Source organism: Sphaerodactylus townsendi, linkage group LG02 (assembly GCF_021028975.2).
Source record: "Sphaerodactylus townsendi isolate TG3544 linkage group LG02, MPM_Stown_v2.3, whole genome shotgun sequence".
NCBI lineage: Eukaryota > Metazoa > Chordata > Lepidosauria > Squamata > Sphaerodactylidae > Sphaerodactylus > Sphaerodactylus townsendi.
The window spans coordinates 24,815,932-24,833,067 of record NC_059426.1 but is presented as its reverse complement, the minus strand read 5'-3'; the positions used below and the strand labels follow the sequence as shown (position 1 = coordinate 24,833,067).

The 17,136-nt window shown below is 43.8% G+C and overlaps 1 protein-coding gene across 7 annotated transcripts in view; it reads right to left on the bottom strand.

Moving 5' to 3' along the window:
- The window catches only part of CCDC141 (coiled-coil domain containing 141), a 191,334-nt gene that overhangs the window by 78,430 nt on the left and 95,768 nt on the right, over positions 1–17,136 (bottom strand). For 6 of the 7 annotated variants that reach the window (XR_007243634.1, XM_048486091.1, XM_048486086.1 and 3 more), the window contains 2 exons: positions 12,925–13,044; positions 3,383–3,577 (listed from right to left, as the gene is read on the bottom strand). Coding sequence is in view for 6 of the 7 variants with exons in the window: in XM_048486091.1 (XP_048342048.1) it covers positions 3,383–3,577; positions 12,925–13,044 (315 nt within the window). In the remaining variant the exon portion in view is untranslated. The remainder of the gene's footprint in view (positions 1–3,382; positions 3,578–12,924; positions 13,045–17,136) is intronic. The other variant, XM_048486087.1, reaches the window with a different exon arrangement.

Here is a 17,136-nt window from a genome sequence, read left to right as displayed (position 1 = left end):
TGCTTTGAAGCAACTGTGCAACGCTTCGAACAGGTGAATCACGACCCTAGGAGGGAGTTTTACTCAGAAGCAAGCCTCATTGCCAGCAACCGAGCTTACTCCCAGGTAAAGGATCATGCTTTAGTTCTTCCCATGAAAATCAGTAGGGTTTAACAGCACTTAACAGGGTTACCTACACTGCTTCCCCAAAACTAGGTCTTAGGTTTAGTGCTAATAATCTCCCTGAAATAATTGCACTATTATCACATGACGAACTCTGTGCCCACAGAGAGGGCTCTGAGTGCCACCTCTGGCACCCGTGCCATAGGTTCGCCACCACTGGCATATAGGCTTCACCAAACATATTTCCAAATATTAATGATTGCCACTTGGACTATACAATTTTTCAGTGTTCACCAGACCAGAAAATGAAAAAGGAAACACTTTATCAGTGTTTATATACTGCTTAAGGTCAGAGTTCTCAAAATACAAAAGGGATGTCTAGATAGAAGGTGGAGTGCCTTCATGTTTTTACAAGATAATTATTTTAACTATTCCCAACACATCATCAATGTTGAGACAGTCCTGTCCTTTGTGACAGCTGTCAAAATTGCAATCGCTGTTGGGGTGAAGGTGGGGGGCAATTCCTGACCAAAGTTATGGAATTCCCTCTTCAGCCAAGTAGACAATACTGACTCCTGATATAAGGCAGTTTCCTCTAAAGGCAATGAATCAATCAGGGATATGCTGTCAGATACCAGCGACACAGCTTGGAGAAACTGGATTTCCCAATTATTTCTCCCTGAACAGGGATCAAGGTAACCGGCAGAAGAGGCATCGTATAAAATTTCTGATTAAATAAATCAGGCAGAAAGAATCTTCCGAATGTACGCTGCTTAGGTCTCTGAAATTCATTGGCTAGAGAACAAAAACCATTGAAAACACCCCCTGGTCACGACAAATCCAAGGGAAAGGTGGAAATCTCCCCAAGGTTTGCCCCAAATGGTAGATTATAGGGTGGAGCTACAAGGGAGAGGGGTGCTTTTCATGAGCATTTTCAGCAATGATGAAAAAAAAAATGCTTGGCCCATTTGGCAATGAAATGGGGACTATTCTGAAACATAATTTATTTATTTATTTATTTCTTAAACTTTTATACCGCCCCATCCCCAAGGGTTCAGCCAATTTTCAGCCAATAATGGAAGTGTTTGTCCGTGTCAGTGAAGTGCTGTTTCCAGGCAGCACTGTTCTCCATCTCAACTGAATCTGTTATGTTGCCAAATAGCCCAGAGCCTGGGGAGGGCAGGAGCCAGTCTGCAGGGGGCCGGGGGAGCAGGGCTCAGCGGTGGACGGCTTGGGTGGTCACCACGGCGGTAGGATGGCTCCTGCCCTCCCTGACAAAATGGCGTGCGCCCATGTCCCCATGTCCTCATCAGTGATACACCACTGGATAGAGACTTATAGGAGTTGGGCTGAGAGATGTCCATGCGTGATCCTCCAAAACTCTCCACTGGGCAGCTTTTGTGCATAAGCATTCAGGAAAAAATAATATTAAAAGATTGGTTTCTTGCTTATTGAATACTGAGAGATATAGAGAACTCACAGGAATATGCAGTTTTCACTGCAAGAAGCAATATGGTGTTTCTGGAAGATTTTAACTGGATATTCAATGCACAATGAAGCATTGAGCAATCATGTGCTAATTACTCCACCTGGTGCTTAGAGCATAAACTACCACAAGCCAAAATCCCGGGACTTTCTCTTCTAGCTTTTGCTGCTGGCTTAGAAACACATGCAAATGAAAGCACTGAAACCAAGTCAGGAATGGGAAACAGAGTTATCATGATTATACAACAATTATTTGATTCCATGAGTGTAGGCAACTTTATAGAGACAGATCCATATGCAAGCTTTTTGTAGAAGGCAGCTACTCATTCAGTTCCAGTAAATGACTTCCCCCCCCCCCCCCCCCCGCCCACACTAACAGTCTGCAAGTGATCCACTCCCAAGAAGACTACACAAATTATATTTGTGAACTATTTTGCCCATCAGATAGCCAGTTTATGGAGCCTTGAGTTAGGATCCTACAAGCATTCCCACCCCATCTTGCTCAATTTCCATCCTCACTGCACACAGGATCTCCCATGATCTCTAGGATAGCCTTTTCATTGGTCAAAACTGGACCCTCCTCTCTTTACCATGAATGACAAAGCAGGTAGGATCAACAGCCATGGTGATTTTACTTAAAGGAAGAACTTTGAGGCAATGGGAACAAAAAATGTAATGAATGCCTTCTCAGTAGTGGTGACCATATTGCCCTCCATCCTGGTGCCATTCCCTCCCCTGACATGGTGCCAACATGATGAGAGAATCAATCTTTACTCTGAATTGGCTTCAGACATTATAGCAAAATTCCATGGGCTATGTAGAATTATCAGGAAACCTACTCAGAGTGAGGGCAATGCTTTCTTTCCTGATATTGCAGGGAGAAGGAAATAGAGGCCGAATCCCCACCGGGAAATTCAATCTAGATCAAACCAAGTTTGAAAATAAACTGCATCTTTTCATCGAGGTTTCAACCTCCCCACCACAGCATGTTTCCAGTGAAGACATCTAGGCCTATCTCAGATTCAAGAAATGTAACAATCCCCACTACCACGCGATCGGCTTGGCGGGTCTCTCCTGATTGGCTGTCGTGCCGTATTGGGCCGGGACCCTTTTTTTTCTCCCGTAAAAACGTGCTCACGTTATGACGTCAGCATGTCATCATATCGGCATGTCTCCCCTGCCCAAGTTTCTGGTTGGCTATCATTCTCTCGTGCTCTCACGAGAACAGCACCACACAGTGCAGGAAATTCTCTACGGCAGGAAATTTGAACCAGGATTAGACCCCCGATCCTCCCCTCCAAACTGGATCGAAGACGTGTTTGTTTTTTTTAAAAAAATAGTACTTTCAAGCAGGTTCGGCAAAGACATGGGATAAGGGGGAGAATGAGCGCCAGAACCGGGATGAATCCTTGTTCGTCGATCAGGCAGTGGGGAGTCCTTTCCTGAATCCTTGATATTTCATGTGAGTACCACACGATTAATTGACGGTGGGGAATCGGCCAGTGTCAAAAGTGGAACCAGTCACTATTCATGCCTGGATCCCCACAAAAACCACGAAAGAGGCTTCTTTTCAGGTGCAGGCAGCATGGCAAATTTGGCAGAGTCACTTCGGTTCAGACCAGTGGTGGGATTCAGCAGGTTCGCACCACTTCGGCAGAACTGTTTGTTAAAATGATGCTTGTATACGACCAGTTGTTAAATTAATTGAACCTCACCACCAGAACCGGATGTTAAATTATTTGAATCCCACCACTGGTTCAGACCTAGCACGCTGCAGGGTTCTCTTCTTACTAACCTTGTTAGCTGCCCTGAAGAAGTCATTGCTTTCCTGCAGGGAGGTTTTCCTTTCCTCCATATGCCGGTTTACCTCCTGTTGCAGCAGATTTATTTTCTGATTCGAAAGCTTGAGATGTTCTTTTTCTGCATATTCCTCCGAAAACAGGATTTTGAGCGCATCAGACTTTAAGTCCTCAACTGTGCAGTTCCATTCCTAGAAAGAGAAGTTCGGATTCAATCAGCGGAGGAGGTGTGTGTTGCCGTCTAGATTGCGTTCTCTCATCTGAACCCTACAGAGCGTAGGGGAAAACAAAATATTGAACTTTCCTGTCTCGGAAGGTGGGAATCTGGCTGCAGACTTGATCTTTAAAAAGCACCTTTTTAATTGCTATGACAAATTGGGTACATACAGATTTTTTTTTTAAAGGGCATACATTTGTATGTGTTGCTTTTTCAAATACATTTTTGGAATGGATAATATTGGCAGGGATGCTGTGTTATTTGAAGGGAAAACATTAGTTATGCAGCTGCTGATTTTTCAGTTTGTAGGCCAGAATGGCAGCTCTTTGAAACTGCATTGTGTCTTAGGGCAACTGGGAAAAGGAATGGCAAACCAGCAGCAATGAATTAAAACTATCTTGTTTTCACTGTTTTGTTCACCCCCTTACCTGTGTAAGCCTCCTAGAGATGTTGGTAATAGGCAGGGGTAAATTGTAAGAAAACATGGTCCACCTAATAAATGTTGTGATGTGACGTCAATGCTTGCACAGAGAAATACCTTTGCCCTTTAGGGAATCTCACAATTCCTTAAAAGGAATCACAGAAACCTGTAACCACCAACAAAGAAGTAAAAACCTTCCACGAACAATCTTGTTGTCACTGTTTTGTTTAACCTACTTCTGTAAGCACGAAGATGTTTCAAGCTGGTTCTCTTAGAAGGAAAATCTATTGTAGAATTATGATGCCCTTATAATATTACCTTCATTTACATACTAGGGACTCACAAACAAAGAGAAACACAAACCCAACCTGTAAAATAAGCCCAGAACCAAAGGGTTGAGAAAACTGAGGCCGTTTCTGCACGGAGGCGGAAGGGGTCGGGTCGGCGCAATCCATGCCGACCCGACCCCTCTGGGACCGTTCGCATGGACGGTCCCAGAATCGGCAGGGATGACGGCGCAGAGCTGTGCCGTCGTCAGAGCTACTCATCTGTCCTACGGCCCTCCGGCACATCGCCGAGGCCAGGGGACACCCCCCCGCCCTGCGCGACCGCTCCAGGGTCACAGGGCAAAGGGGGCGTGTCCCCAGGCCTCAGCGACGCGCCAGAGGGCCGCAGGACAGGTGAGTCACCCGGTCGGGGGGTGGAGGGAAGGCACCTGGAAGCCGCTGCCATTCACATGGCAGTGGCTCCAAGCCGGCGTTTTCCAACAACCTCACTTGCCGAGCGAGGTTGGGAAACACCGGCTTCGCGCCGGTTGGGCGGCGCGAGGGTGGCGCGGCTGCGTAAAGGGCCTGAGGGACTATTACAGCCCACTGCAGATTTGATGAACAGGCAAGGACGGTTCCACTCCAGCAGCACCCCACTCACTCCAGAGGGCTTTCCCGTGGTGCAAGAAGCCCTAAAAAGCTTTTTTAAAAAGTGAGAATCCCCCATAGTGGGGAATAGAGATGCACCACAAAAATGGTGGTGTACCTCTGCTGGTGGCTCCACCAGCACAAGGGGGCTGACTGGGCTCTAGAGGCTGACTGAGGTCAGCCCCACCCCTGGCCTGCTCCCCAGAATGCCCCCCGCCATGCCAGCACAGCGTTTTGTGTTTGTGAGTCTGGGCAACTGAGGGAGCTTCTGGGTTGGGTGCTGTGGAGCTGTGCAGTGCAGGCCGCCCAGATAAGTTTCACCTCTGCAAGGGCATCTGCCTTTTGTGCTGGTGAAAAGGGCATTTCTGCTGGTGCAGGGGTGCACTGGCTCCAGAGCGGGATTAAGACCCCCTCTGAATTGGGCTGCCCAAACCCAAACACTGCACTCACAATAATAATATCACTTACAATTGTGGAAATTCAATGGAAATATAAACCCAGGAGTTCCATCTCCAACAATACCAACCCCCACCACCATACACACAATTCTTATACATAACTGACTAAGTGATGGCACAATCACTCATTTTCAACTAATCAATGCACGGGACACACTTCCAGCCGTGGAAGTGATTTTGCTGGTGACACATTCTCAGTCCCCTGACTGCCCAGTCTCAGTCCCGTCCACCCTCTCCCACCCCCCAAACCCCAAGCCAGGCCTGGCAGGACATCGCAACAAGTCACCCTCCTGCCAGGCCCAGCAACAACACCCCCAGTCCCCCACCCCCCTAAGTCCCACCCCCTCTCCACTTACGCAGGGGCACCTGACAGTCCTGGCTGAAAAGGCCAGTGGTGGGCAATTCCATAGCTGCAAAGCCCTCCCATCAAAGAAAAGAGTAAGTTGCGGGGGGAGCCAGAATAAATAGCAGCGGGGAGCCAGAGAAGGCAGGTGGCCAAGAAAAGCTGCAGCCAAAGTGCATGGTGATTGGGAAGGGCAGAAGGAGAGGCAGAAGAATGGCATTGGGAAGAAAGTGAGTAGCCAGGAAAAGCGGCAACCCTGCCAACAGTCCCCTGCCTGCTCTGCCCCACTGTCTAGAGCCCATTTTATTTTAACTTTAAATTAGCTTTACTGCTAGTAGCACATAAACTGTTATAAAGATTGATCTAATAGCACACAAGCTGTTGCCAAGACTGACCTGATGTGTTTCAACCCAAAGGTCTTCTTCAGAGGGCAAAATGTATATATATACACAAACAAAATTACAAATCATATGTTACAATATTACAACAGTTCAAAAATAACCAAACCGGTAAGAAAGGTTGTATATAAGTCTCCAATTAAATGTAGGTCTTCTAATTATTGCAACTAGCAGCCTCCACTCATTTCGGAGTAGTGTCAGCGTACTACCAATCTGCCCATACTGGATCAATTCTCACAGTGTGTGTGTATGTCAGTGCTAAGTCAAATAAGCAATTCCTTAAACTGACTTAGAAGAAGAAGAAGAAGAAGAAGAAGAAGAAGAAGAAGAAGAAGAAGAAGAAGAAGAAGAAGAAGAAGAAGAAGAAGAAGAAGAGGAGGAGGAGGAGGAGGAGGAGGAGGAGGAGGAGGAGTTTGGATTTATATCCCCCCTTTCTCTCCTGCAGGAGACTCAAAGGGGCTGACAATCTCCTTGCCCTTCCCCCCTCACAACAAACACCCTGTGAGGCAGGTGGGGCTGAGAGAGCTCCGAGAAGCTGTGACTAGCCCAAGGTCGCCCAGCTGGCGTGTGTGGGAGTGTACAGGCTAATCTGAATTCCCCAGATAAGCCTCCACAGCTCAGGCGGCAGAGCTGGGAATCAAACTCGGTTCCTCCAGATTAGATCCAGGAGCTCTTGACCTCCTACGCCACTGCTGCTCCCTTCATAAAAAAGGGATAGCACTGACATACACACTGTGTATGAACTCCTTCAGTTAAGGGAGAGTCATCCTGTCTAGTTAGGGTAGCCAGCAGACACGGAGAAAAACGCTGTCTCTTTAATAGACACTGAAAGGGAGGAAATGGACAGATGAAGTGTTTCATGCATGGAGGAAAATAATATCGCCTAGTAAATAACATCACATTAAGGGCATTTCTTTTCTCCACCCAGTTGTTAATCCAACCTCTATCCTGATGGCTACTTGATCAGAACCATTAAGGTACGTAGTGAGCGCTAATAACTCCAGCGAATACTACCAAAGTATTATTATTCCGTTTGTAACACTGAACAGAGGTTAAAAATAGGGGACAGACCCAGTCACCAATGCCAAGGGTGTAACATCAAATAATGAGCTTTGTAATGCGCACTCTGCTAAATAAGGATCGCCAATAACAAATTCGAGGTAGGTAATAATATCGTGAAGCGTTCATGTCCTGTAAATGGCCTCGAAAATTACATCACTCAGGAACAAAATAATGGGCAATCCAAGTAAAAACGCAACAGCATGTGGCCCGTTATTTGACATAAGAACGTAATCAAGAATTTGCTACATCTTACTCTGGGGCAATCCACAAAAAGCTTCGCAACGCATGTCTAAGTACTGTGGAATTTAAGTGCTTAGAAACGTGCTTCAGTCCCATCAATTTCAAATAATGGTGCTTCTGTCTCCTACAAAGTGGACAGTAGCCAAAACTCTGCCAAAAATGGTAGGGCATTGAAAAATGGACGTTGTTTAAAGCTCTCTGTTCTTTTCTATGAAGGGAAATTATTCATGTGTTCCCCGCTGGGTGAGGAATGGGCTCTATGAACATACAATATTTGGCAGGAACATCAGATCTGCCAAGCCAGAGTTACGCTCTCACAGTTTCTTTGTTTTGTACAGAAAGAAATGTTTCCTCACTGATTCTCTTGTTTGCATAGGTTTATAGGAAATGATGGTGAAGCAGAAATTCACTGGATCTTGGTGTTTACTGGTTATTTTAAAGATTGTTAAGGTGGAGGGCCATAGCTCAATGGAAGAGGGCATGAAGAACATCCTGAGCAACTTGATCCTCCATGTGACATACATAATGCCAGTAGATTTCCCTCCACTTAACATTTATTTCCTGTACTGTATATGTTTTTAATCAGTTTTTTACTATTGTTGTACTGTTGTCTATGCCAATAAAGGCTTGCTTGCTTGCTTGCTTGCATGTGACATACATGGTTCCCATTTATTTTCAAAGTAACTGTGTGAGGTAGGTTGGCTGAAAGCCCAGGACGGACAAAGATCTTCCAATGAATTTCATGGTGGCAGGAGATTTGAACTTAGATCTCTTCTGGGCAGCCAGGGTTTCTCCGGATTATGAGGTTGTGGTCTCAGGATCTAGTTCCTTGGACACTAAGTCAGCATTTGTGGCTGGCATCTTCAGAGGTGTATCACAGAGGGAAGTCTGTTACACCCTGTGATACACCTCTGCAGATGCCAGCCACAGATGCAGGCGAAACGTTAGGAACATGATCCACCAGACCACGGACACACAGCCCGGAAAACCCACCACAACCAGTTGAATCTGACTGTGAAAGCCTTCGACAATACATTGAACACCTCTACGGCGAGGAAATGTTCCATTAGATCTCTCCATTCCTAGTGTGGCGCTCTAACCGTTGCACTATACTTGCTGTAAATGGCGATATTCATTTATTATTTATTTAATTCATTTCTACCCTGCCTTTCTCCTCAATGGGGACCCAAGGTGGCGTACATAAATTTTCCTCTCATCCATTTTATTCTCACAACAACCCTGTGGGGTAAGTTAGGCTGAGAGTGTGTGACTGACTCATTGTACTCAGTGATTTTCTATGGCACAAGTGGGGATTCACATTTGGTCTCCCAGATACTAGTTCAAAATTCTTGTTCGCTATATCATACCAGCTCTCCAGGAAGCACTATGCCAGAGTCAGTATAGAAGAACACCATATGTTCATGAGACTTTAAAGAGGATTGTAAGAAATGTTAGAAAGTTATGTTTTAATAGAACCTGAACCCATAATAGGACTAATGGATGTCAGACATCCATACAGATCTATGCCATGAATAGAACTCCAGGGAAACCAGTCAGACCTGCAAGGAAATCTCTTAACAATAGTGAGTCAGAGCAGGTCAAATTATATTCTTGGATCTTTATAAAAGCTTCCAAAGCTGGCGTGATAACATGTCTCAGCAGCAAAGAGACTCTTTGCCTTCTTCCGTCAGAAGACTTTTCTTGGCTTTCTCTAGCTTATCGTCTCATCTTGACATGAACTGTGTGTGTCTAGTACAGAATATCCCCAGGCCAACTCTAAGTGCTCTCTGTGTATGGCTACCGTTTATTCTCATTTCCGATTCCCTTCTGATAAACCCTAAAAAGATAGTATTTACCTTGGCTGATACTTTTAAATAATCAACATAAGCCTAAGATCACCAACACATCTGATTGTTACTGGTAAATTTCTGGAAAATGATCAGATTTCATCTTCATTTCTACCAAAATGTCCTCTGCCCTTCGGTCACTACTCAATTCAAAATATTGTTCCTGTTAAAAGTTAATTGCTGACCTGGGTCCTAGAGCATCTTCGATTACTTACAGAGAATAAGGAAGCAATAAAACTGAATCCTCTTATGATGAGCTGAGACATGCAATCCTTGTTCACAGACAAAATACATGGTCTGGATTATTGCAGTGGCATTCAGTATTCTAATTAAAATTCCATTTGTGACAAACATTTGATTAGAAAAAATACGATACCACTCATAGTGAAATGACTTGAAGGGAAATAGCATTAATAATGTTGTCCCTGCTGTAAGGTCTCCAGGGCTAACCTTTTAGCCAAATTTTAAAAAAAAGTTAATATCCTTTAATAATCATATTAGCCTTGTGCTCTTGTTATCTCTAATACGGTTTACATTTTAATCTTTCAATCAGACTTTCAGTGACAATACATTACAATGACATAAAGATTTTTTTTTAAAAAAACCACATATATATAATTTTTCAGGACTTCAATTATATTCAAGGTCTGATTGACATTCTATACCTAAACTAGTAATAATGAACTCGTTGTTCTTTAGAATCCCCACAGTTGATGTTCCATTCACTTATAAGACATGTTCATTATTCAATTTTATACACTTTGCTTTTTACAAGGGAACACTTTATGGGATTTTAAATAAAAGCTAAATCTCAGCTGTCACAGGGAAAAATAAGCCCAGGAGGACATTCCCTTCTTCCCGTGTTGTGGGTTTTACTATCACTGCCAATCCCTTCCTCAAGGGGCAATTTCACACTGGCGATTAATCCTGGGATAATCACCCGAAATATCCAGGTTTCCTTGCGATCTCCCCGAACTGCAGAACATAGATCAGTCCTGTTTCTGGTGCTCCCCTCCCCCCCTTATCACAGGATTTTCCTGAACCTGCTTGTATATGCACCTTTTTGAAAAAAACATTCCAATGGGAGCTAATAGGAGATGGGGGCTACACATTTGAGGGTCCCTAACTTTGGCCCCCATGAACCAAACTTCACAAAACCTGGGTGGTATAATCATCAGAGTCTCCTACTGATACCACCCAGGCTTTGTGAAGTTTGGTCCAGGGGGTCCAAAGCTATGAACTCCCAAAGAGGGTGCCCCCATTCCCCATTGTTTCCAATGGGAGCTAATAGGAGATGGGGGCTACACATTTGAGGGTCCATAACTTTGGCCCCAATGAACCAAACTTCACCAAACCTGGATGGTATCATCAGGAGGGTCTCCTAAAGATACTCTGAAATTTTGGTGCTGCTAGCTTAACAATTGCACCCCTGACAGCAGGCACCCCCCCAAGGGGCAGGGCTAGACGTTTTCACTAGAAACATGCTGCAGTGAGGATGTTGGAACCTGGATGAAAAGGTGCCGATTCTTTTGAAACTTGGTTGCATCTAGATTAAATTTCCAGTGGGAATTCGGCCAAGGACTATTTGCAATTTACACTTTGGACAGAGAGAATGATCGGGTGGAGTCGGATCATGCTCTTGCATCTGAGGTCTGATACAACTTGTGAACAAGAGGCCACACATGTATCTGTGAGTAGGTGTAGGCTTTGACGGGCTTGTTTAGTGACTGAGAAAAACATAACTACCTTTGATCATAGCTGTACAAAAACTGTGTGTGTTGGTACATTCAGGACACACAATCACCTGGAGGGGAAAAAACCCTTTCATGTAGAGGCACAAAACTCTGTGGGAAGTTAGAAACCTTGAAACTGATGTGTTAAGTACCAGAGTGCCTCTATTACAAAGATGAATGGAGACCAACAAAGATGGAATGTTTAACTTTGATACAGAAGACCAAGATCAAACTCTGATTCAGCCGCAAATTTCCACAAAAAGATGTTGGTCAAGAACATTTATTATTTATTTTCCCCCGCTTTTCTCCTTAATAGGGACCCAAAGCGATATTTCATATTATCCTCTCCTTCACCATCATACCCTCTCAGCAACCACCCTGTGTGAAAAGTTAGGCTGAGAGATTGTGACAGGCCCCAGACAACCTGATGAACTTCCATGGCAGAGCAGAGACTGAATCGAGTTGCCCCACCCAGTTCCTAGTCTGCTGCTCTAACCACTACACGACACCAGCTCCCAAGTGACTATCTCTTAGCCTAACAGCTTAAAGCACTTTGTACATTATTTGCATGAAACCAGTTCCAACATCCTTTTCCATTCTTGGGGGTGGGTGGGGAGGTACATTTGAAGGCTTATAACATTTCTGATTTTTCAGTGGCTCCCGGCAACGTGGATAGGGAACAATGGGATGATCGGAGATGACTTTTCCACCGCCTGAAGTTTCACTACCAGATGAGACGCTGCTGTTTCAGTGATCCAGAAGAAGGCAGAGCCTCGTTCCTCTTTGCTTACCTTTTTGGGGATGAATGGAATGGAATCCAAATACATGTGTTCTCTTGTACTCACCGGTACTTCTCCAAACCCCTTCCCTTCCCTTCCCTTCCCTTCCCTGGGCCTGCACATATACACAGGAGTGACAGCAACTGAGCAGAGGTCTCAGCATGGCCCCATTCTCCCACTATATGTTTATATCACAGTTTACAGCACAGAAAACCTACATGTTTATAGCAGTTTATAGCACAGAAAACCTATATGTTTATAAAACAGTTTATAGCACAGAAAACCTATATGTTTATAGCACAGTTTATAGCACAGAAAACCTACATGTTTATAGCACAGTTTATAGCACAGAAAACCTATATGTTTATAGCACAGTTTAGCAGAAAAAGAGAGGTAAACTTTTTAAGGGTGTATGGGGAATCAGTGAAACACCCCTACCATTTTTAGGGTAGAATTGAGCGCAATTACCTATTTATGTGGTCGCTCCAGTGAGCATCCAGATGCACGTAATTTGAATTGGAGGGGGGATTACATTTTTTCCTATTTCTAAATGGTTTGCTTCCATGTCGCAAACATTAGTATTAAAGAACTAGAAAATCAGACATATTAAACCAATTATTCATTGAATGAGATTCCAGTAATGCAGTTGTCATAGTATTTAGATATGTATGTTTAATTCTTATGCCGAGGTTCCTTTTGCTTCAGACACAGTCCTACAATAGAACTTCAAACATGCCCAGTGTAAAAATCAAAGCCCCTTTTTTCATAGTCTGCAGGTATTCCTGGGCAATCATGCCAGACAATGTGAGACTGATTTAGAAAAATGACTCTTCTTCACCATCGAAGACTGCTAAAAAAAACCCAAATCATGTAGCGCACAGTTATCTCCCTGCAAAATGACAGTGATTGTCTGGAGAATTCAGAGAGTCTTTCGGTTTATCGATCTGAACGACAACCAAAATAACTTCAAGTTGAGAATTATTATTCTGAGAGACGTCCGTATTATGAGTAAGAGCCTCTGGAAAAAAATATTGCTAAATCAGCAATTAATCCTGAGGAAGCAACTGGAGGACTCAATTCTCAGGCTGAGACAGCATCTGATTGTTTCAAATATGAAGATCCCTACCTTAACCCGAATTTCCATCTCATTGTGTTCCTGGAGTAACTTTTCATTTTCTTTTAAATTTGACCCCAAGTTTTCCTTACATAAATAATCTTTTATATTCTTCTTGTAGCAAAAGGTTACCTGAAAATAGAAACAACATTTGAATGATTCCAGTTGCAATCTTACAGACAGTCACATGGGAATCAGTTTCACTGAGATGGATGGGATTTTCTTCCAACCAGGTCTGCCTAGAATTGCTCGAGTACACCCGAGGCAAGGCTGGCTGTAAGCCAATTGGGCCCTGCGTCTAAGGGAACCCCACCCTAGGATGATCTACTCTAGTCTCGTCAAATACACACAACTACACATTGCAACATACACCTACATACACTACACATTGCAACATACACCTAACATCACATTACAGGCTTTAGAGAGAACAGCATCGATTATAATTTCCTTCTGGATTCTTAAAAAGTCAGTAGTGTTGGTTTATATTGTTTATATTTTGAATATTTTTTAACTGTACGTGAATTAAATAATATGTTAATTACAGAGGGATTGCCTTCCGCATGTAAAATGGTCAATTGGTTCCAGTTCTGGTTTTCAGTGCATTTTTGTGCCTATAAATTTCTCAAACATTGGCCCCTTCTGCACATGCAGAATAATGCACTTTCAATCCACTTTCAATGCACTTTCCAGCTGGATTTTACTGTGTGAAACAACAAAATCCACTTGCAAACAATTGTGAAAGTGGACTGAAAGTGCGTTATTCTTCCATGTGGAAGAATCCTAAGTGTTACATTTAAGATGTTTTAAAACTGCTTTGGGGGGGAATGCTTGTTAAAGAAATGAAATTCTCCCAGTTCTTAAAGTAGATGTTTCAGAAAATCCCATTATAAGCTTACTGTACACAGTACCATTGTATCCGGTAAGCTAGTGCAATGTTTACAATCACAGTAAGCTTGTAGTGCTCCTGTTCAGCGTACTGTATTTACAAGTTGTGCAGATTTCACATTTGTGCAAAATGAAAAACATGCTATAACTAGAAGAGTCTACAATCTGGCAATGACACTGTCAGCTACCTCATTGTAAACATTCAGAAATGTTCAAACACTGAACTGCAGCAAGTTAAGTCATATAACGTGAGCGGAAAATGAACGTATTCTTTGATTTATTATGATGTAATACCCTACGAAACGAATATCCTTGACAAACAGAAATATCATTTCACAATTGCTCAAACAAGTCGTTTTGTAACTGTGTACTTTTCAAAGGGGATCTACACATTTTATTTGTTCCTTGTAGGTTTATGTGTTTGTAATTTTATATTAAAATGTAGCTGTTTGGTCCGTTAACTCATATGCACTTTTAAGCACACATTTTGATTGCTTTCCATTCTACCATAGAGATATAAAGTCTATAATGGACTTTCTATCTCCACGATTCTACAGACCTTGGCCCAATTGGACCCCACAGCTCCTAAGGCCGGCCCTCACCTGAGGATCCTAAATTGGGTGGAAAGGCAACATATAAATGTTTCAATAAATAAATAAATGATTGAGGGGTTCTCAACCATACAGCAACTACCACTTATGCAAGTGAGACTTCTCATGAGTATGTGGAGAATGACAGACAACCCAGCCAAAAAGGTTTATAAGCCCCACATTTTCATTGGACTTATGCTTTACTATGATGGCTGACGGAGCTGGGTCACAGAATCACTATTAATATATTAAACCTAAAAGCAGAGGCTCAAACTGGCCATGCTAGGAAGACTCTGGGAAGAAATAGCTTTATTTATTAATGGACCTCTGCAAATCTGCTGCTGATCTGGAAACTTCAGAACCTTGTCTAGAGACATGGTGCCTACCGACCCTTCTTCTCACACCCGCCAAATGTTTTTAGGAAGTAGGTGGGGCCAGGCAGGGCTTTTGCTCAGCAAGGCTTCTGATTGACTATTGGTTATTTGATTGGCTATGCGGAGGGTTTTTTTAAAAATGTTTATTTGGCAGAAGCTGCTACTATAGCACAAGGATCTACTCTGTGTTACTGAAGTTAAGCTGTGGTAATAATTCTGTGGCTGGCTCAGCCTCTTGCGTCAGCCATTTTGTGGCAGCCATTTTTGTTGAGGCACCCACCATGCCTTGCTGGAATTCCAAATGTCCCTGCAGGCTCAAAAAGGTCCTGCTTTACAGGACCAAACCAGCTTTTTACACCAACACTGGAGTCACTTCTTTGACTGGTGCAAGTTTCCCTGTTTTAATTTATCTTTCTTTACAACTGTCTGAAAGCAACATGTCAGTGTGACTGGTAGATCCCAACATGACTAGTAATCTCAGGGGCATTAACAGCGGAGTGACTTCTGCGTTTGCCGCCATTCCAGGCTGCAGAGGAACACTACCAATTTATACTTTGAGTATACATCAATGTAATATATTCTGTGATGCACAAATACAGTGAGTTGACATGACCTTATGTGGGGAAGGAAATGGAAAAGAAAGTGACCTTCCCTTCTACCAACAATGTTGGTCCCTTTCCAACATCACTGGTCATCCCCTCAGGTTGGTTTTAATATCTGAATAGGGCCACATCCTATAAATGTTGGATCAGGTTGTGTGTCTGATTTGTAGATGTTGTCTGAACCAAATTATACATGATTTGGACTTGAAGTCACCACATGGACAGCAGATGGTACTGGGAAAAGGGCCTCCCGATTTAGTGGGCAGGAAGACAATGCCTCTCCTCTTTCCCTTCTCTCCTCACTGCATATAAGCCCAAGTGCAGTGGTGTATTTGCCTAGGGATGAGGGGTACCCTTGGTCCCCGGGTGCCACTAATCTGGTCACGTGGGGGGCGCAAAATCGGCCCCCCACATGACCAGGAAGATGCCAAGACAGCAGGAAGTCCTGCTGCCTCATCGTGGTTGGGCACCCTTGACCCCGCCGATGTCATCATCGACATGGGCAGGGCCAAGGAAGCCCAAGGAAGCTCCCTCAGCCTCACCCCCTTTCCTGGCACCTGGCTCCCAGCCAAGCAGTCACTTCTGCCCCCCTCCCTCTGGGGAGAGCAGAAGTGACTGCCATCCCCCGTCCTCCGAGAGCTGCTTTTATAAGCACTGAGGCAGGGGGCGGGGCTTGGGGGGGCAGGACCCCACACACAAGCCCTCCCGACCTCAGTGCTTATAAAAACAGCTGACAGGGGATGGCAGTCACGGAAACCGGGAACCGTGAGCGGGGGTGGCAGACAGGCTGGGGGGGCACCCGGAGATAATTTTTCTTGTGTGCCATTTCCCCCAGATACGCCTCTGCCCAAGTGTAATTCAAGCCAGCCCAAGATGTATATGAAATTTTATATAACACAAGTCAAAACCTCAGTTAAAGTGGTATATGTGAGATCCAGGCTGAGCTTTTGTTTTTCTCCTTTGGCAAGGCCTTTGGCATGAACCAGAGGGCAACAATCAAAGCGTTCTTACCACCTGTGGACTGCTCCAGTGCATGCCAGATCATATCAGGATGTTTAGTGTACTTTTTGATTGGTTTGTTTATATTGCAATTTCTTTATTCAAATAGTTTCAATTTTTTGGAAGCTTACTTGTGTCCCTATAGAAGAAGAGAAGGAGGAGGAGGAAGAAGAATTTGGATTCATACCCCAGCTTTCTCTCCTGTAAGAAGGCTCAAGGAAGCTTCCAAACTCCATTCCCTTCCTCTCCCCACATCAGACACCTTGTGAGGTAGATGGGAAATGAGAGAGTTCTGTGAGAACTGTGACTGGCCCAAGATCACCTAGTAGGCTTCATGTGTAGGAGTGGGGAAACAAACCCAGTTCACCAGATAAGAGTGAAGGAGTGGGGAATCAAACCCGCTTCTCCAGATCAAACTCCACCAATCTTAACCACTACTGGCTCTAGGGAGAAAAATGGGATAGCAAATATCCTAAATAAACAAACCAGTATGTGATATGAAATACTTTAATAGAACATGGAGTTAATCATGCTGTTTAGGCATGCATACCTTCATACTGGACTGTAGCCATCATCTATTCTTTTATGTACTAAACTTTAAACAATAAAATATTCCTCTAAGAATAGTCTGGAAATAAATAAACCAACTTTGCTTCCAACAAATCTACAGCACACTCAGCAAACTACCTAAGGAGTTCAGCATAGCTAGGGATATAAAGAGATGATTAATGGAATTAAAATTTAATTTGATGCCATAATCACAAAGTTGCT